Here is a 21683-nt window from a genome sequence, read left to right as displayed (position 1 = left end):
AAAAAAAAGTGTACAACAGGGTGTACTTTTTGTCAGATGTTTACATGTAGAGAGAGAGTTGGCCTTCCTCCACCCCAACCCTTCCTTTAAGAAAATGCCTTTTAATAAAATCTTAATGGTCTTCAATTTCCTCTGACCATTGTTCCAAAGAGGGAGGAGTATACAAAAATCCACAAGCTTGTTTTAGATTTCCTAGCTAAAACTGGCTCAAGCAGCTCATCCTTAGATGTGCTCAAACAGCAAAAGCAGCAACTTGAATAACACTGTTTAGTGTGACCAGATAGACTAAAAATACAGAAGGGTTCAGGTCTCGACATTCTTCATAGCTCCTATAGACCAAAAGGTTGTTTAAGATTATTGGTCCAATAGGAAGGCAATCTGCTCTGAACATTTATTTTTTAGGATTAAGCTAATTTTTCTGTGCCCAGGCAACCCATATACAATTTCCACCCCTTATTTTTGATTGGCTGAACTGGTGCAGAACCTGCTCTAGTTCTGTATTACAGCCTGGGAAAAATGCAGCAATCTGGTTAATGCATGACACCACATTTAGACGTATAAAAGTTGCCTCCTCGCCCCCAGGAAAACCTGCCTAAGGAAACTCAGATTTACATTTATTAAGAAAAATACACAAAATTAAATTGTACACTCCCAAACAGCACATTACTACTATAATTAGAAAACAGCTACTGCTTAAGTAGCCAAATCCTGCTACTTCTGGAATTCCATCAGTGTTCTTCAGGCCTTGTGCAGCCTGTAGCATTTAACAGGATTTTTTAGTCAGTAAATAGTAAATAGTTGGCTCAACTCATTGGTCCTTTCCACACAGGATTAACTACCAAGGTTACAAGAATGAACTGTTCTCATGTAGCCACTGCCAGAGGTCCTGGCTTCCATACAGTACTGTACAGGAAGACAATTAAAACCACATTCTGCAGAGCAGATGGGACTTGGTAAAAATGAGAGTGCAGCTTCACAGATCTTAAGGGCGTTTTGTATTAACACTGCTTTGCCAATGAGTTGGCAACAGTTACCTGTACATTCTGAGTCTGGATAATCCTATAGGAGTGCGTAGTAGGGTGAACTGGACGCACAAACATAGTTGGCACAAATGTATGTTGCAGCGTACACAGACACATCTCAACTCAGATACAAATGCAAGTGCATTGTGCATGTGGACAGCTTCATTCTTAAGTACCATACCAGGTCAAACCACAGGTCCTTCTAACCCAGTATCCTGTCTTTCTCTGTGGCAGAGTGGATAACGAGAAGAGTGTTACATAGAGTATATTCAGAATGATACACTCACTGCTGCTCTCTGCTTATAGTGCCCATTTTTTAACAACACCATTTCTAGCCACTAAAAAAAAAATTTTGAAAGCAATTTACAAAGTCCATTCCTTACCTTTATTTCAGGAAGCTGCATGACTTCTGGGAAAACTTCGATGCAGTTGGAGTGAGCAGTCACTGTATGCATACGCCGACAGTTCATGATGGTTGTTGGAATGGCTTTCAGTTTGTTCCCACTAATATCTATTTCCTCCAACTCCTCAAGCTTGGCCATTTTACTAATAAAATTAAGTAAAATAAAATAAAATAAAAGGAGGAATTTTAAAATGTGCTCTGAATTTATTTTTAAACAGTAATGGTCTCACAATGGTTTTCACGTGCCATAATTTTAGGTCCATGCCCTTATTGCAGGTCAATGCCCCTGCCATCTCTCCACACACAGTATGCTGAAAGGGTGACAGCACAAGGTCAGGCTCATTCAGTCAATTTTGCTTTTTTTTTTTTTTTTTTTTTACTTCTATGTTAATCTTTATTTTCTTATGTTTATTTTCCTTTTTTACCTCATGCTTTTGCTCTTTATTATTTTAATTCTAGTTTCTTTTCCTCACATCAAGTATTCAGCCCCCCCTTTTTTGTTTTTTAAAAATGGTACACTGATGCATTGGTCTCATATTGGATTGGCACTGACATTGACAGTATCAGAAGTTGGCCACACCAGGCAAAAAAGCCGATAATGTCGCCAATAAATGCCATATGCATGTACACAGCCGCGGCATGCATGGGGCCAGGAGTGCAGCCCTGGTGGCGTGGAAAGCAGCATTGGCTGGTAAGTCTGGTGCGGGAGAAGGAAGGGGAATGGGGGGTAGATAGAGGCCCCCTATGATGAGGGAGGGAGGGAGCAGGGCTGAGGTTTGGGCAGGGACAGGTCCTGCTCAGTCAGGGTGGGGCAGGGCAAAGGGCACAGGATGTGCCACGGGGGGGGGAGCGGTGGAAGGGGGGCTCCTGGCCTGAATTTACTCCCGGAGAGCATGAGGGGCATGTGCCCTGGATCTGTGCACGGGGTGAGGGTGGGCTGCTACATTGAGCTGGCTGCGCCGGGCTTTTCCTGGCAGGGGGCCTGGGCCAGGCTGCGCTTGCAGCATGTGGCAGTGCCAGCCCTGGGAGGAGGGATATGGTGAATTTTGGGGTGGCTGCAGCACCCTCCTCCCCCATAGCCCTCTCTGTGCTGCTGCTTGCCCAGAGCACAGCCCAGGCCAGCCCCTGCTGGGAAGAGCTTGGTGTAGCCCCCAACCCCAGCCTATAGCAGCAGCCTGCACCCCAGGCACATGCCCCCCACGCCTCTGTCAGGATGCAGGCAGGGCGTGAGCCATCCCCTGTCCCCCATCCCTGGATGAGCCTCTTGCAGCTCCATCCCATGCCCCACCCCAGCTGAGCAGTGCCTGCCCCAACTGCAGCCCCACTCCCTCCTTCACCATGGGGTCCTCAATATACACTTCACCATGCCCTTTCCCTCCTCCCACCTCTTTCTGTACACCCATCCTACCAGCCCAAGGCTGGTGTCCAAGCTGCCCAGCTGCATATCAGAATTGGATCAGCATCAGCCAACATGGCTCCTTAAAAACTGGCCATCAGTGTTGGCCCAAAAATCTCTATCGGTACACCTCCACCCTTTTTCCTATCGTCTCATTTCTATTTTCTCTCTCTACAGTGTTTGTTCCCTCAGTAAAGCCCAGCCACGTTGCAGTGGTGATGCGTAGGGGGCGCATGTGCACCCCGTCAGGCTGTGCTCCTTGTTTAGGCAATGGTCAGGCAGGAGTGCCAGTGCTCCTCCTGCGAGCGCTGGCCAGGGAGCGAGGCCACCAGCAAAAGCAGCCATGGGACTTCCGGAAGTGGTGCAGCTGCTTTTTGAAGACAGAGGGACCTGTCGCGAGGGGATACTCCCCCACCCCCGTCATCATGATCAACCTCTGTGCCACCCCTGACTCAAGAAGCACCAGTCGCCCATGCCTGGTTAGAATAAGAAAGATGGATGTCTTGTGATAAATCTACTGATATCCCCTTCAATGAGGTTTCATTCCATCAGCCTTAAGGCTTGTCTGCATTTGAAAATGATTCTGGATTAAGTTAGGGTGCTAATTTCAAGCACAACAGCTATCTGGAAAGAACTCACTGTATAAGCCATTCATACTTCAGAATAAGAGTGCCTTTTTTGAGTTTAGTTGAATCCAAGGTAGAAAAAGGCACTCTTACTCTGGAGTATGCATGCCCAAATAGGGAGACTGTTCCAGAAGAGCTATTCTGGGCAATCCCTATATACATATACACCCTTCTTATGCAAGTGTAAAGCAGGCATGTTACAGTCTCTACGAAGAAGTAAGGGCTTTGACTTTTATATTTAAATTCGCAGACTATAATGGTGCTGTAACGAATGGAGCTGGAGTATTGCACTGAACCTCCTTGGCTGAGAAAAGCAGGAAACACAACTATATTTGCAATTTAAGATACATAATACTTTGTTCCTTTGTACCACTGGAGAGTGTAAAGTTGTACACAAACACTGAAAATGTCAATTACTGAATCCACTATTTCAAAGCAACCACTCCACAGAATCTGTGCTGACCAATTTCTGAACAGCAAAACAAAGATGTAAAAATCAGTAAGAAGCTAGTCTACCTTGCTGGAAAGCTCTGAAGGTGGTTGTAGGCCATGTGCAGAATCTTCAGGTGTGGATGGCCTGTTAACAAGGGCACACATTTATCTGTGAGGTTGTTATTGGTCAAATACAGCTCCTGCAAGATGCTGTGGGTCTCTTCAGAGAGAGTGGCTGGGGGAAGCATTTCCAGCTTGTTGGCAGAGGCATTCAGGAACCTCAGGCTGCAAAACAAGATTGTATGTAAATGTTAAGAGTTACAATACTGTTCATTTGTCTTCACCTACAATAAAATATCTGCTTACTGAAACTTTAAAATGTTCCGATCAGGAGCAGTAAGCTGCTGAAAACAGTGAGAAACTTAGTCTAGTTTTATCCATGCAAAAATTCAAATTTGCTTAACTTGTTAAACTAAGTAGCAGCCAATCCTTCCAGTCGACAGTTGCAAGATGAAACTTTAATATCCTCAACCCTACTATGCATGGGAATAGCAGATGAAAGCAATAATATTGAAGTACAGATTTTCAAAAGGGATCAGCATTACATCACTTCCATATTGAGAACTTGTTTCTTTGTTGAGGCAGTTTATCACTAAGGTGCCACAAAACTACATAGCCGCCTTTCAAGAAACTAGGAGGAGCATGGGTAAAGCAGCATTTCTCAGCACTCTGAAGCACAGGTTGTATTTTAATGAACAGTAATGAAAAGCATTAAAGGAACTATCTGCACAGCATGAGAAAGCAGTTAGTGAGCATATAAAAGAGTAGAGCTGTACCAGACAGGCAGGAAGGACTGGATAATTTAGGGAGGCAGATAGTTCTTCACCTCTAGGTCACAGTTTAAGAAAAGTCTAACACCCTCACAGAGGGAAAAAGTGGTTACTATTTCATACTTGGCTGATGGTCTGTATGCATGAGATGAAAACCTTAGTCTATTTTTTTCATTGATTTCTCTGCCTGCCCCCCATAGTAGGCAACCGTTGATCCTTCTGGACCATGATGCATGCATGAGTCACCCAGACCTTTGACATGTATACCTAGGCAGGAGTATGGAGAAGTGAAGGCTGCCCAGACCTTCCATCCCTGACTTTAAAAGATGTTGGGTGGCTTGATGGCTGTAGTTGTATGCATGTCAGGGAATTGAATCTCTCTCCCCCACATGACAGATGGACTCTAACACTGTACCCTTATGGGATATGTATCCTTGTTATAGTGTTTTCTATAGCCCCAACAGGCAGGGCCAAATCAGAAAAAAAAGGATTTATTCTTCTTTCCTCAAGAAGGCTCTCCCAGGACTCAAGTAACGTATAGCAATACCAGTAGGGAGAAGGTTATTGGTGCAGCAGAGGCAGTACAGAGTCCTACTGCAAATACTGATAAAGACTGCTCTGACTGACCAACTACATGGAGATTATGCTAAACTCTGAAGGCTTCACAATGAATGAAAAAATAGATTTCAATACAATTCACAGATGCAACTCGTTGAAACTTGCCTGCTGCAAATAAGGGTCTTCATGCTACAAAGAAGCAATATATAAATGCTGAAGATATTAAAAATAAAAAAAAATATACTCTTTCATGCAAAGAAAATGTTCCAGGAATTCTAAAGAACTGAAAGTAGGATGGCACTAATTTATCCATGAAGATTCTAGAGGAATTCACTCAGAAAAATGCAGCTTAATCATCAAGCTCTTTCATTAGTCACAAGAGCTGGAAGACTTCATGGAAATAAGCTGCCACTGCAAATTTTATTTTATAAAAGCCACTTAGTTGACCTCCACTTTAGCTAACAAAAATACATTATGCCCATTCAAAAACGGATGACAAAGCACAAGGCACACTGAACCAATTTTCTAGTATTCTAGAAGTATACATACCAGATGTTGGGTGGTATAGGTATATATACCTGAGGCTGAACTAGAACAGAAAGCTAACACAACAATACACAAGAATATTTTGGGAATGTCATCCTTACAAGCATTTTGTTTTTTTTCTCCGCTCTAAAAGTAGACACAATGATTAACAGTGCTGGTGCTACAAATGTATATATTTTTTACTTTAACCTTTATCATGCCCACAAATCAGCATTCTCTGAATGGGTTTTGACCTACTGAGTCTTAAATGATTTAGCATCTTTCTACTGCAGAAGCCCCTGCCTTTTTGTGCACACTTGCAGTCAACACAGGGGTTAACTATATACAGGCAACTCAATGTCCCCAAATTAAGCTATTTAAACACAGCAAGAATCTGCAGTAGAAAAGCTCCTCAAAAAAAGCTGGGAAAAAACAAATATCAATAAAAAAAGAAAACACCATCCTTGTTTCAATAATGCAGCAAAATATAGTTTATATTAAAACATTTAAAATGTAGATGTCAACTGAACTGAAAACACGAGTCAAAACAAAAATTCTCAATATTACTGAAATAAAACAAACTGTAAAATAAAAGGAACCCCCACTTCTCTAGCTAGGATACAGATATTCCCACCTCCCCTGTGCCTGCAGTTAAACCCCATGCAGGCCTCTAAACAGTTCTGATGGACAAAAACACAAGTACAAAAATCCCCATATTTCCAGGTGGAAAACTGTTGTCAGATTTGTCAACCACCATTTTATGGCAAAACCAGGCATAAAAGATCTGTGATCCTGACCCCATGACCTCTGCTTTGACCATGAGCAAGATGGATATCATCTATGCCAGTGATTCTCAATTAAGGTGCCGTGAGACTGCTGTTAGGTAGGGCACTGTGAAACAGCAGTGTTCCACTTTGACATCCATTTCATCGGAACAGTGTATCGTTTCGAGGCTGTTTTGAAGCCCTTCATTTCGATTTCATTGTTTTGAACTTGAAATGAGTTGTAACACTGTCGAAATGAAACCGCTGGTGAAGTTTCATGCAGCCCTACTATTAGATGTGCAAACATCTACACAATTCATAAACTCAAGAGATTTAGAACAGCAGTCCAGGGCATCAAAAACATCCTGACATGCTGTGGTCTTCCTGAGCTCTTTATAGGAGCAGAATTGCTCTAATATTTTTCCATACTCAACCCCCACCCCACAACAAAACAGAACCCCCCTCACCAAACAAGTGGAAGCTAAGAGCCAGCATCTTCCAAAGGGTGCCTTGAGTCTAAAAAGGTTAAGAAACGCTGCCCTATGGCTCAGGGTTTTCACATGCTGGTCTCCTCTGTACCAAGCAGACTGCTAGCCAAATCCCAAAATGACTATATTCTACTGCTCCACTCCTTTTCCCAATGGTGGGGGGAATATCTGGGGGCGGAGGGGTGTGTATGTGCTCAAACCTTATCTTTCCAGCTGCAACTTAGATCATCAAGTCTTAACACCATGCCAAAGCAGGACACTTGCCCAAGGCAAAGAATATCAAATGCTAAACAGAAACTATAGTTTGGGGGGTGGGGGGAAGGGAATTGTGGAAAGATTCAAATAAAACTGAAAAACATGCCTGAAAAAGGTCACCGCTTGTTTACTTTCCTTTTTAATAGCTGCCGTTCTAAACTAAGGAATGCAAGGACATTAGAGAGTCAAGTATACATAAAAGCGAGTTCTCTTTCAATAATTCTTAAAAAATACTGCCCAGATATAAAAAGGATAATACTGTATTCTTAAGACAGAAAACTTGAAGAACTGGAAACTGGATGGAAGGTAAAATAATACTACTTCTAAATTAGAAACCTCATAAATGCTTAAAAACACAGAGTTTCCTTCATGCTGACTTTAACAGGGCCTGGCCAGGACTTCTCCAAGAACTTAGATTTATCCCTGTTCACCATCTGCCACTGAGGGCATGACAAAAGGCTGCTCTTCACAGGAGTGGAAATTTACTTGGGCACCACTATTCCCATCTCTCCAGTGCCTGTACTCAAAATCTGATTCATGTTCCTGCAGATAGCCCACTCAGATCGCTTATCAGATGGAAACAGAATGTCAAGCATTAAAGCCTAGTCCAAAATTAATTGTTTTCCTTTCAAGTTCCACCCACGCACACTACCATGAGCATATGAAAAAGTACAGCATCAATATAAGAAACTGAATACAGCATACCTCACACACAGAGTAAAATATAGTGAAAGGAACATGAATTAGCAACTACTAAAAACAGTGTTATAGAGATTAGGAAAGAAAACCAAGTCACTGGCAGAGGTGCTGGAATTCTTCAGTTTTGACAAAGTGCAAAATCTCCTTCGGGATAATAATATAAACATTGAACTCTGGATAGAACAAATCACCTTCAGTTTTATGGGGTATTAAAGCTATGTATCCTTTGATACATTTAGAGTTTCTTTTTTCTTTTAAGGGGGAAAACTACCAACTAGAATCAAGGCAGGGCAGACTGGGGGTTTTTGCTTTCCTCTGCAGCAGGAGGGGGCCATTTTCCTTGGATGTCTCAAGGGTATTTTAACAACAATCACAGTGGCAGGATGCTGGCTGTCATTGTCCCTCTGCTTTTCCTGTGACATATTAGGGTGTTATACTTTGTAGCTGTGTGACAGGGTTGACTGTGTAATTTTATTAATAGGTTAGATAAGGATCTGTATAGGATGCTTTGGATAGGAATGATCCTGCCTTGGATTAGATGACCTCTAGAGGTCCCTTCCAGCCCTATGTTTCTATGATTCTATGAAATCCCTGAACATGCATAGGAATTCACAAGTGTTATTTATTTTAAAATATGAACCATAAAATATCCTATCTTAATACGCTGTTTCTGACAAAGGAGAGGCACCAATTTTCAGTTCAGGAAAAATTAAAAAAAAAAAAAAAGGTTCCAAAATGCTTTTCCACTGGTACCTGCGAGTACTGTATTTAATGGAAACATCTAAATAATTACAAAAATCTTGTTTATGTGCTCTTTCCCTGCCTCCCCCTTCACCCTTCCTTCACTTCTAAGAACAAGTTTTGGAAGCACTCCACAAAACTTTGCCTACTATATATATGTTAGTGATTCTTAACCTTTTAAACTCAAGATGCCAACTCCCACATTTTGGCATCACCTTGATCGAGAACAACTGTAAAGATCTCAATTTACTTACTTTTTCTCCAGGCTGCTGATGCCACCAGGCAGAGCTGCCCCACACACCTATTTCCTGGAGGGGTATGCATGGCCAGATGTTGAAGCAGCTACAGCAGAAGCAGGTGCCCCATCTGCATTTGATTTTGTCCTCCTCCCGTCCCCTACTGCCTGGCCATTTGTAAACATGAAACGGAGGTTTAGAAAATCCAAATTTGGCTGTGCTCTATGCTCAAGAAATTCCACCTGAGGGCTACTGCCAGCATTTCTGATTTACAAACTGTCAGGCAATAGAGGAGGGGAGGCAGAGGAGGGAAGGCAGGGAAGCAAAACAATACAGTCAGGAGCATCTGCTCCTCCTTCTGTAGCTATTTCCCTATGTGGCCCTACATGCCCCTCCTGGAAACAGAGACAGTACACAGGATCAGGGGCCCATCCATCAGGACTGGGGCCCCACAGCACCCTGCATGCCCAATATATTGTACAGGGACACCCTTGCAGCACCCTGCATGCCCAATATATTGTACAGGGACACACTTGGGGAGCCCTATAAACCAGATGACAAAGTGCCCAGGGGGGAGAGTGGGGGGGGGGAGAGGACAACAGCATGCAGATCTGGTCAACGGGCTAGGTGTTGAGCACCCATGCTATAAAACAACTGTGGACAGTTAAACCTGCCATGTTCAGTTCACAAGTATTGCCTGCTCAGAGGAGATACTGCTGCAAAGCACTTGAGTGCACAAAATTATACAGGAAAAGAGAACAGATTCTGGGTCAACATGTGCCCTAGAATATTAAAAAAAATAATGTGAAGACAGGAAAGCAGTGATGCTTTCACTATGACCCATAACCACCATAGGGTGGCATTCATCTCTCTGTCGTCATGTTCTATTCTGAATACCGTTATATGTGACAGTAGTAAAGACAGCCAGGACAGGTCTACATAAGTACTCTTACTTTTTCACCATCAGTAGGGCTGCAGTGATGAAAGATAGTAAGAAAAATGGAGCTGAAGAAAATCAGAGTAGGACAGGCTTTGCACATCATCTGCACCAAAACATATCATCACTAATACCTAAAGCAAAGCCTGGGAAATGTATTCTTTCCAAGGGATTTCACAGAAACAGAAGAAAAAACACAGAACCTTGAAGATCTGAAGTCCGATTCCACTAAACAATGGAAGAGTGAATTTGACAACGGTTCATTTTTCAATATACCATTTGTGTAGCAGCATGTGTTCAGTGAACATTTGAGGTTCTGTCTTAAATAAAACAAGTACATTCAGTATTTGGTGCAGAATTTATTTCAGCCAGATCTTTTTATAAATTATCAGCATTTTCACAGTATAGTTTAACCTGTGAGTTTGAGAGAAAAATGGTACAAACTTCTTATGCATCTTTTCGCTTGCTGCAAAACGGCACTAATCTACCCACTAGGTTAAAAGCCCATAAAGCTAGCTCACGCAAGGATTATTTTTTTCTTCCTTTCACAGCTGTAAGCAGTTTTCAGAAGCTACTATTTCTTAATTTTTTGCTCTCCGGTGTTACATTAAGTATTTTTTCTCTCCAATTTAATGTAACAATTATTGAATGAATTCATATTATGAATTATTTATTAATTATTTGTATTTAAAGCGAAGTCGGTAATTTTTTTTAAAGCTGTTGTTAAAAAGAACAACAACAACAAACTGTGAGCATTTACAGCATGGTATGGCTAAGATCTTACATACTCAAATGTCCAGAAAGTTCAAAGATGTAGTCCCCACATCAACAGCAGTTACTGCTCCTTTTCTTATGACTTTTTAAGAGACTTAACTTCACTGCAAAAATCACAGTTGCTGTGATAGGAATTGTTACACTTCCTGACCTGTTTTGATCCATGCATTTAGACACAGAGTCTCAACATCAGCACTATATTAATATGTGAACATTTTCCCCCTCAACCAATTTGTTCCGACCCTAGCCTATGAGTAGGGGTCTACCGAATTTGACTGCTGGACGATTTTGCAGGCAGACCACGGGGTGAAGAGCCATTTTTGCAGCAAGTGGCAGGGCTGCATGATGGCCAACCCTCGCAGCCAATAAGTGATTGGAGGAGGGAGAGTGCAGCTTCACTGAAAAATTCCTCCAACATTGGAGGAAAGTTCTATGCCAAGATATGGGAATAGAAGCAGCTTTCCTCAATATATTTAGCATGTTTTAACCTAAAGGACAGTTTTTTCCACAGAACACTAATGAATTTAGTAGTTGCCATATGGAAGTATTCTACTCTACCAAATCCATAACCATTTTAAATCACCTGTGCAATGACAAGTAGAAAAAATGGGAAAATCCCAATAGCTTCATAATGGAATCAAATGTAAAATAAGGGGTTTTATCTCACTGCACTTGCACCCATCAGTATTCTGGCAATAAACATCAACAATATCAACAGCCCTCTCTTGCTCCCAAGGAGAAAAAATAGCTTTGCACTGTTTTTACTGCAAGAGAAGGAATTCCATGCACTCAGTGTATATCAAGTTTTATGCAGTGTTGATGAACTAGTAAGTCTATGTCTGTTTCCTGATGCACAGATGTATGAGAAATATGCAAAACTGAGCAAGGTAGTCTACCAAGGACCTCTCACCTGCACCTGTCCAAGGCTATAATGATAAAACTGTTAACAAATCAGTTAAATCACCCACCTCCAGACTATAAACAACAGTAGGTTTTTACAGCCATAAATAACATTACAAAGACCCCAAGAGTAGAGAAGCAGTAGAAACATAAAAAGGGGAAAATCAAATCCAGTTGTCACTAAATTACCTAGTGTTACCAACACTTGCAGACAGGAAAATGTTGCAGACCAAAAACAGAAGGAATTAATGTAATTAAGTTACTTTGACAGTTGTGACAAGTTTACTTTGTGTGATGGGCATAAATAAAGTTAAGCCTTTGACTGAGGAAAAAGCTTTTTGTACTTGATCAAATTACCAAAAACTTAGTAGTTTCTTTAAATGCACACACAGGCAAACATGTCACACAAAAATATTGTATATTATTTTGCAACTAGACTTCAAAAAGTAGGGGGTACAATGGGAATCTAGGGAAAGAGCATGTATAAGTGGGTTACACCAGAATAAAAACTATTTTTGTTTCACTAGGTTAGGCAGGACATCTGTTTTCACTGCAAAAGGCTCATATAGCTTTCAGTTTGGGTGAACTCCAGATAGTGTCCTCAACTAAGAGCTAAAATGCAATGGTCTTTCATGTACAAACCAAATCAAGAGCCATGTTCTCCCTACCTGTCAGCTTTCAGGAGAAGGTTAGATGGCAACTCAAGCAGCAGGTTGTGCTGTATATCCAGAACCTCCACTTGTGTGTGTTCAAGCCTGTCAGGCAGTCTCCCCAGCTGGTTATGTCCCACCAACAGCTTCCGCAAGCTACTATTGCAGAACAACCTTAAAGAACAAAACATCAATACAGTAAATGGAAATGAGAAAGAAATGCAATGAGACCTACTCTTCTACAGAAGTGGAGTTTGCCACAAAAGGAGATTCAGCCAACTGATCATCAGCAAAAGGTTTTAATTTCCTATAAACTCTCAGAACATCTTCCCACATCCCTTAAATAAGGTGTGAATGTTCAGAGACAGGAAGGGTTGGGGGAGGAAGTGGAATATCAAAATGACTACGGAATGAAATAGAGAAATGTTATCTGATTGCACTCTCTGAAATGCGCATAAATGTGGTACTGATGAAGTGGGTAATTATGAATGCCCACTGAGAATTTCACTTGTGGGATATCTTCGGGTACAGGGAAGATTTTTAAAAAAAGGAAAGAAAAAGTGTACAAGAAAGCCAGCCATCCCAGAAACTTAGCAGTACTTTACTCATCATGTGCTGACTCATAATCCACTGCAATTTCCCTCCTCCCCCATTTTTCCCTTTTGGTTAATACCAGACTAACATAAAGCCTCCTTTCCAGTTCTAGAGGGAATGAAATTTATCTAATCCGCTTTTCTATCTTGAGCTTTTACAAGCTCAACATCCCCCCTTTGCCCCATTTATTTACTTGTTTGGGCTAAGGGTAGAGAGAAAAATAAAAAAAAGAGGGCTGGTTTTGATAAAATCTAATGGTTAATATTTGCCACATGAACAGTTGGTGCTAGCAAAGGAATTTAGATCTTGGACTGAAGGAAATCATCACCCAGAATGATCAAGTTGAAGTTCTGAATAGAAAACTACTATAATATTTTTTTATTAAAAAGTTTAAAAAACAAAGATTATTCTTCATCTGTCACCTTTCTTAAGCCCCTGTGACTGTATCATGACTGTTTAATCAGATGTTTGCCCCACATGCTGATCTGTTTCAATCAAGGAATCTCAAAATTACTCAGCATCACAGCAGAAGCCTTCCTCACTCCTTTACACTGAAGGCCCAGATGCATGCAAAGAATCCTACCTTTCCCTCTAAGACATTACCCAAAGTACACTAATGAATCATTGGGCTAGTGTGCCAAAGTAATCAATGAAGTACACTGACTTGTCCCTTGACAGATACAGTCATACTACAAGTGTACCAGTCTTGACCATTCTTAGTAGAGAGTTGCCTGTGTTACATGATTATTAGGGTTACAATTCAACAGGCAACTTTACTATTCCAGAAGACTCAAAAGCAGAGTTGAATAAGCTTTAATACACAAAAGATAAAAAAAAGTCTTAGGCAATTTTGTTTTACTTTATTTCCCCATTTTGTTTAAAAAGGCCTTTGATTACAGATGATGTGGCAATGTGGCACTTGGGGAGAATGCAGTGCTTAATTTGTGGCACACCTGCCAAAGAGACTGGCTTCACCACTTGAGCTTACAAGCGGTGCTTATCAAAAGTCTTCCAAATCCTCCAACAATATTTGGATTTGTTAAAAAAAAATCTGTCGTGATGAGAATGAAAATGTTCTTAAGCCACCCAATTACTCAAGGCATTAGGCAGCATGGCACACAAGGAAACCACCCAGCTGAAAAGTAGGGAGCCCCCTACTCACTAATAATCCAGGGCTCCACTGGGATATAAAGACAAGGCAGGTAGCCAAGTCTCTGGCCCAGCAGATGACCTGATTACTGGTCAAAACTGACTGAATGATTGTCCCCATGGTTCAGTCAAACTGATGTTTTCTCATCTCACACCATTCCACTGGAGAATTTTCAACTAGTTCTGCTACCAAGCAGCTGCCCAACAGGCCACTTTCTTCATAAAAGCACAAACAAAGCAGGTCCTCAGCCACAGAAGGTAGAAGATGCACCAAAACTTAGTGAAGAAACATGCAAGTATTCTCTTAGGGGACATCTCGATTCTGGTTTTACAATAAGAAATTTGGCCTACTAATTTGAAACTCGGCAGCCTTTCGTTGCTTTTGCAGTAAAGTTGGAGCCAGTTTTGCACACCTTTGTCAGAACAGCTTTTAGCCCATCATCTTTTATTGGGCAAGGTATACCACTGAGACAGATATTAGTATACAGTATACCTTCTCCATGTCTTCAAGGACTCTACCTTAGCTTGGCAGGAGGCAAATATAATCTAAAGCAATTTCTTTAAATCAGATGCAAGCCTTGGGCTCCCAAGAACTCACTGGCCCAGCTCTTTATATGTCAATGCATGAATATTTGACCCTATGGAGTTAAACTTCCACCAGACAAAGAAATAAAAATAAAGCAACCATGTTTCCTTAGAGAAAAGACATTCCATGCACTGCTTTTGGCTATGGACAGAATTGCATATAAAGTGGTATAAGCGATTGGAAACTGATTCAAATCTGTAACACAACAGAAATTCAGGGCATATAAACTGCTTTAAAATGGCCAAAACTGGTTTAAAATAAACCTGGATGGAAGTAAATCTCAGACGTAACTGATTTAAGTTAAATCAGTTTATTGAACTTCTGTCCCAGATGCCCTCCAGATTCAAGTTTCCTCACAGTCCCCCAGCATCCCAGGATGCTTTGCACCTCTCCCATAAACCCCCTCCCCCCCACACTATGGGGTGGGTGGGCTAGCCTTAGTTTAAGCTGTCTGCTCCAACTAAGCTGGGAGGTGTGCTCTAGCACCCTGTCCAGCTTCTAGTCTGGACCACTGCAGGCATGTGGCTGCATTTCTGGAATTAAAACCTTGCTTATTGGATCAATCTACACAGCCTAAACTAACCTGTGAAGAATGAACAGATTCAGCTTTGGGTTTTTTGACTGTCTGTATTTAGCCTTTGAATGCAAAAAGAGCATTAGCATTCTGTTGGTATTTTCAGCCTACATCTGTGCCCAAGCAACAAAAATCTGACCCAAAGTTTGCTAAAGGTTATAGCATTCAGGGCTAACCTGATACACCTAGTATGACTGCTTTTGTGTTATGCGGTATAAGTGAAAACAACTGGATTTTATTCCTCTGCCTCATATGTGATGCAGTTTCATACTGTATGAAACAGAACAAATAGTGGCACAATCGTTAGCATGCCTAGCTGCTGAAGCCATCTCTTCATTCATAGGATTATATGGAATAGGGATGGAAGGGACCTCATGAGGTCACCTAGTTCAGCTCCCTGCTCAAGGCAGGTTCATCCCTGACTAAACTACACAGCCAAGCATCTCTCTAATCTAGTCTTGAAAACTTCTGGGGACAGAGATTCCACATTTCTGAAGCCTGCTCTTACTTCCCTGCTTCATTTCAGGAAAATAGCCCACAGGCTTCTTTCCCAGAGAAAACTAGAACTCACCTGTTTTTCTGTCGTTTTTCTCTGCCATACAGTCAACATTCAGCAGCTAGAAGCCTTCCTTTCCTTGTGTGTCACCCTATCCCTCAATCTTGAGTTGCTATACTGGCTCATCTTACAGTTTCAAGTTCTCTCGACTGTTAAGGTTCTACATCTCCCCCACCTCACTTGACTCACTCTTTACATCAAGTGGCTCTTGCTGGGGTATCTTCACCCACTTTCACCTCCATGTCCTTTCCCACACGAAGGGATCAATCGGGAACGTCAGCATTCCTTCGGGAAGCTATATATTCTCAATTTTCCTCAAAAAATGGGCGTGGGGAAGGAGGAGGAGATGGGACATTTTTAGTCTTGGAATTCCACCTCTGGCCTCTGCTCACATGGAGGGAAGCTATCAGAATTGTAAGATCTAGGCACAATATGACTGTAGTCTGTTTGTGTAGGTCTCTATGCTACATACCTCCCTCATCACTCCCCTTTTCTTTTTTTTAAATTGGTTCATTGTACATGCAACTCTTGGGGGTGGGAGGGAAGAGGGGAGCCTGGGACTCACTTTATAAAAAGTCACTTTACTGCCACCTTTTCTTCTTCTCCCAGCCCCCCTCTCACATTTTTCAAGTCTTAGCTTAAATTTCAGACAGTCAGCTATTTGTGACAGCGACTATCCTTTAATGATTGTACAGCATTGTGCACCACTCAGTCTTGACCTGAGGCTTCTAGGCACCACTGGAACAGGTCCCAAGACAGAACTTCTGAAAAGTTGTGCAAAGTTATGGCTGTTAATAGTTAATACTTCATATTAAAATGAAGCTTTCCACGCTGAGCAGTGGCAAGAACAGCATTAGAATTTCTGTCTGGAATTCAAAGAGACTGATTTTCTCTGCGTGAAAGCAAAGAAGAAAGGCTGTGTGGAAGCTTGTGGCATGACGACACCCCATGAGGTAAAAAAAAATAAAAAAAATAAGATGAAACAAGCTTGTCTATCATCAGAACAAACCGAACACTGAGTCAGCGGTTAGTTTCAAACTACTTATACTGTTCCACATTATATAACCGTCTGTGGGACTCACCGGGCAGGCAGCTCACAAATTTGATTGTGGCCAGCATCCAACACTTCTAGCTTTCTGCTGTCACAAACCCATTCGGGCAGGTTTTCCAAGTGGTTTCTACAGGCAAGAACAGGATGAAAACTCAGCTGTGTTTCAGATTTAAGGACTATTAACTATAAAACAACATATTAATATTACAAACACAAACATACAGCATACACAGAGACCCAATGGGAACAATATATCTTATCACTGCAATGAACAAAACAAGAGTTTGGTTGAAGGAGTGAGAAAGCAATAAGGTCATAGATTCATAGATGCTAGGGTCAGAAGGGACCTCAACAGATCAGAGTCCCACTCCCTGCCTAGGCAGTAAAGAGTGCTGGGGTCAGATGCCCCCAGCCAGATGCCTATCCTTTAAATAAGAACTGAATCTGCATTCTCTTTCTGGATTTATAGCTATATATTTAGCTATGAAATCACAATTGCATTAGGAAGAGAGAAAAGAAAGTGAAGCCTTAGGAAGGAGGAGGTGGAGAAGAGAGTCTTGGCACAAATAAGAACATTTAATTTCAGCACCCATTAATGAAAATAACTCATCACAGAATGGAAATCACCAATGGCTTGCCTGACCAAGACACACCCACTCCTGGAGGCCCCAGAGACAGAACCCAATCTATGCCTCCTTGGATGCTGCTCGCAGGGGCAGGACAAAGGAAAACAGGCTGATTTTTTTTTTTTTTTTTTTTTTTAAATTAGGCACTTCCAAGGTCAAGGGCTTTGCTCTTCTTTCCCTTGTTTCCACAGTAAGTTTTACAAACAAAACTTTTAAGGCTAAAGTTTCCAAATGCTACCTTGAAAGCCTGATGCAAAATAAAGCTTCTGAAGATTGTGTACAAATAGCTGGGGAGCGACCTGAGCATTCCAGACAGACAGACAGCGATATCAATTTCAAATGATACCAAGATAAACTGTTATAATATAAGCTATGTCTTCAAACTCCTGTAGCAATACAAGTGTAGCAAAACCACTGTGACTTTAATCCCGTTTCATTCACAGTTAAATTCAGCTAAATTGCTGTAACTCGTACCAAGACAAGAGCCCACAGATTACAACAGTTGACATGTTCTCCTAAGCAGTAGTTCAGCCTTCCATTTTACAGCAGCTAAAAGATAGCTGCTTTTGTCCATAGCCCCAGTTTAATCCCAAAGAGGAAACATACAGATTTTAAAAATCAAGAAGCAGTTCTTATAACTGTGTAGAAATCAATACCTTTTTTCAGTCACATAGTTCTCCCTTTTGATTTATTCAGATAGTCCATATAATTCATACTTTTAGCTTTCTTGGTTGAAGATTGTAAGTCATACTAATCAAAATGTGTTACATCAAATACATATTATTTAGTACGTCTGAAATAGTTAAAAACAGTCCTCTCAAAAGAAGTTGCACACTCAAACCTTTTCAGCACACTATTATAAAATAATGCCAAAAGGAAGTCAGAGCAAGCTTCAACCAAAACTAAATGTTCCTCACTAACATGGATATGAAGTAAATGGAAAATAGTAGGTTAGAAATAGCATGTTTCAAATCATATAAAACTCATCCAGACATGCAAATATGCTCACTAAGTTTAGTATGCAGCTACCTTGAATTGTTTTTAGGTGAGCAAGAATATATCAGTGGTCAGAACCCAGTTTATTTACTGCAGTATTTCAGGATGTTTTAAGAGATTTTTATAAAGCTAGTGAGACAAATGTGGGGGTCAAGCAATTTCCTGAACATGTGGATGACTTAAGCCTATACTGGAGTTCTTCCGTGATTCTGCCCCAAAATTTTAAAATGGGAGGTCATTAGGTCAAGCTTTATAAAAGGTATGTATGTCTATATTATACCACAGACATACCTATAGATGTGGTAAACATTATTAGACTTTACACACATACAGAAACCCAAGCAATGAATCTTTCCCATCTACACTGTTCAGAGAATCTCTAATCAGTGATGTTTATTGAAATTAACTGCAGATATATTATATTTATTCTAATAAAATGCATGAAAATCAGGGTGGGGAATGTTTGTCAATATGAAGAACAAGAATTGGGGAGCAATGAAACAACTCAGCTCTCAATACACTTTTGACAAAAATCACAGCATTTCCATAAACCAGTTTTCTATGCCAGTAAAACAAGAATGATTTTTCTCCTTCACATTATCTTGATTGATGTAGGTGCTATAGAAGGCAAGAGAAAGCATATTTTTCTTACCTAGAAATATCCATGCAAGTCAGGTGATTTGGAACTGGATACACATCGAGATGAACAAGTTCTAAAAGGAGGGGGGGGAAAACCCCAAGTTAAAATGACAGATTTCTGAAAAATGCTAATGAGTCATTTAGGGACAAAGCCTTAAAAGATATCCAAGCTCTTTTCCCCCGACTGATTTCAAGTTACCTAAATACCATATTTATTTGAATCCAAGACTCTTTGAATTTATGAGGATCCCCCTCCCTGCAACAATAATGAGATTCTATACATGGAAAATATATGAATTTGTTATAATTTTCTTTGTACAGTCTTTAATTATTGGAGGGTGTCTTAAATTTACCTCTCAGCAGGGAAAGTGATGGGGGGGGTAATAGGGGAAGAAGTGGGGGAGAGTCAAGCAGCCTGAGCCCTGTCTTTTGGTGTGCCACCCCCTCCCCACCTCCAGTGCCTGTGCCCCCTGGCACCTGCCCTCCCCTCAAAGCCTGCCTCATGCTGCCTGTTCCCTACACCTTCTCTCTACTGCTTACCTGTTGGCTCCAACATGCTCCAGCCTGGGGCACAAAACATGTGCTTGCTCCAGGCCCAGCCCAGCCCACTACTGGCATCAGCTCTGGCCTGGATTCCAGGGCCCAGCTGGAGCTACTGCCATTGCAGCAGGTTAGATTAGGGCCAGAGCAAGGAGGACTGGAGGGTAGGCAGTGGGAGCAGGGGGCAGCTGTTGCTCTGGCCATGATCCCATGTCAGGGCCAGTACCACCTGCCCCTAACCACCTTGTACTCTATTCCAAGATGAGGGCCCCCTGCCTGAAGTTAAATGGGTTAAAAAACCCTTGCCTTAGATTTGAGTAAATACATACTGGTACATTTAAGAATTTGGACTTTATTAAACTAAAATAATTTAATACACCATGTCTGAGACTACTTAAGTTGGATTTACTATAGGTATGACACTACGCTATAATTAAAATGAGTAAGTAGCTTCAGAGAATATTTTATGCTTTTTAAAATAATAATTACTTCAAGAAACTCAAATTTTTCATTTTCCCTGCCTCCTCCCATTCAGACTCCTTTTTGCTTATTCTCTCTTTACTTTGGACCACATAAAGCTTTTTTTTTAATTTTTTACTTGTCATTTTTATTGTGTACCTGGGAACACCTCCAGGTTATACTTCATCAGGTCACACTAAAGATATGAAGGTGATTCTTCAATGGTTACTTGACAGCAACATCTTAATTGTACCCCTGTGTTGTTTTTTTTTTTAAATGCGCACACACACACCAGGACTTATATAATTATCCAATAGAAATATTGAACAAAATTTGTCAATATGTATGTATTTGTAAGACTAAAAGACATATTGCAATGTAAGGTGCTAAGTTTTTCTCAAAGAATTAAGACCGTTTCTGAATGCATGTATTATATTTACACCGATAAAGCATCTGCTGAAGTAACAATATAATCACACATTCTGACAGTGTCTGAAGGTAATGGTAGAAAACTGGCAGCCCGAACATGGAAGTTTTGGCAGTGCACCAGGAGTCATTTGAAAAGGAAGGAAGGGCTCTCTAAGCCCTTCTGCTATTTTGGCATAGGCCCCTCCTATCACCTACTGAAACCACCAGTTAAATCTCATGTTGAACCACTAGAGCACTCAACACTTCACACAAGACATGCCTGGGAAAAGTTCTTTTTAGTCTTTGTGAAGGCCTTGTATAATCATGAAGACCCATCACCTGGCCCTTGAAGTCTTAATGAAGATGTTCTGAGTAACACAGAAAGGTTGCCTTCTATAGGTGGGGAAAATTAACCAATACCAGTGCTGCTCAGCCAAAAGCTACTCCGTTTGGCAGCAGCTATGGAAGGGTTAACACCATAGCTCTGACCCTGAATAGTGAACTCTACCAGCCCCTCCCTGGGTCCAACACGGGGAGAAGCACAGCAGCCATTACAGCTGCTACCCATGCTGCCATTTCTCCACTCCAACACAGGCTATCTACTTCAGAGCATCCAAATTTCATAGGGCTGGGTTCTTTTGGGAAGAAGGTGCCTACACTATGTGAAGAAATAGGCTGCTTTATGTGCTTTTTGTATTGTATTGATACTTGTACCTTCCCTACAACATGGTAGCCTGAGAAAATGGAATTTTAACTTTAAATTCTACATGTCTGCGTTTTAGTGACCTTCAAGTCAGCAGTTTAATGTTATCTGAATGTAAATTCTGGAGCTTAACATTATCATTGGCATGATATAGGACATAAGGCTTCTTTTGAACCAAAGGTTATGTCACCAAACCCCCTTATTAAACTCAATTATGTGCATTCTACTTAATAAGCATTCAAAATGCTCTTAGAAAAAGCAGGTTAAAAAAACCCCAAAACAAAACAAGACGCAAGTGCCTTGAAATTAGCCTTACCATTTGAAGAGGCATAAAGACCTTTGAGACAATATCCACTGATCTTGAGGGTCACCAGCTGATTTCGTTCACAGTGCAGCACTTCAATGTTGTTGAAAACTGTTGCATCAAGTTCACAGAGTTTATTGTCTCGTATATCTAACTGGGTCACGTGATGGAGGAAATCTACTTCATCTGCCACCAGCCTCCTAATTACATTCAATCTGAGAGAGGTGGAAAAATAAGATTAGCGTACAACTACAACAGGTTC

General features: G+C 41.1%; 1 protein-coding gene across 1 annotated transcript in view; it reads right to left on the bottom strand.

Annotated features, from left to right (window-relative positions):
* PHLPP1 (PH domain and leucine rich repeat protein phosphatase 1) overlaps positions 1-21683 on the bottom strand; it is a 198976-nt gene that overhangs the window by 21384 nt on the left and 155909 nt on the right. The window contains exons 8-13 of the mRNA XM_019538254.1: positions 21434-21636; positions 19021-19081; positions 16778-16873; positions 12255-12410; positions 3964-4164; positions 1406-1568 (exon numbers count right to left, since the gene is read on the bottom strand). Coding sequence (XP_019393799.1) covers positions 1406-1568; positions 3964-4164; positions 12255-12410; positions 16778-16873; positions 19021-19081; positions 21434-21636 — 880 coding nt within the window. The remainder of the gene's footprint in view (positions 1-1405; positions 1569-3963; positions 4165-12254; positions 12411-16777; positions 16874-19020; positions 19082-21433; positions 21637-21683) is intronic.

This window comes from Crocodylus porosus, unplaced genomic scaffold (genome assembly GCF_001723895.1).
Source record: "Crocodylus porosus isolate Cpor-Errol unplaced genomic scaffold, CroPor_comp1, whole genome shotgun sequence".
NCBI classification, from domain to species: Eukaryota; Metazoa; Chordata; order Crocodylia; family Crocodylidae; genus Crocodylus; species Crocodylus porosus.
Note: the sequence above shows the minus strand (reverse complement) of the source record. Positions and strands in the feature narration are given on the sequence as shown.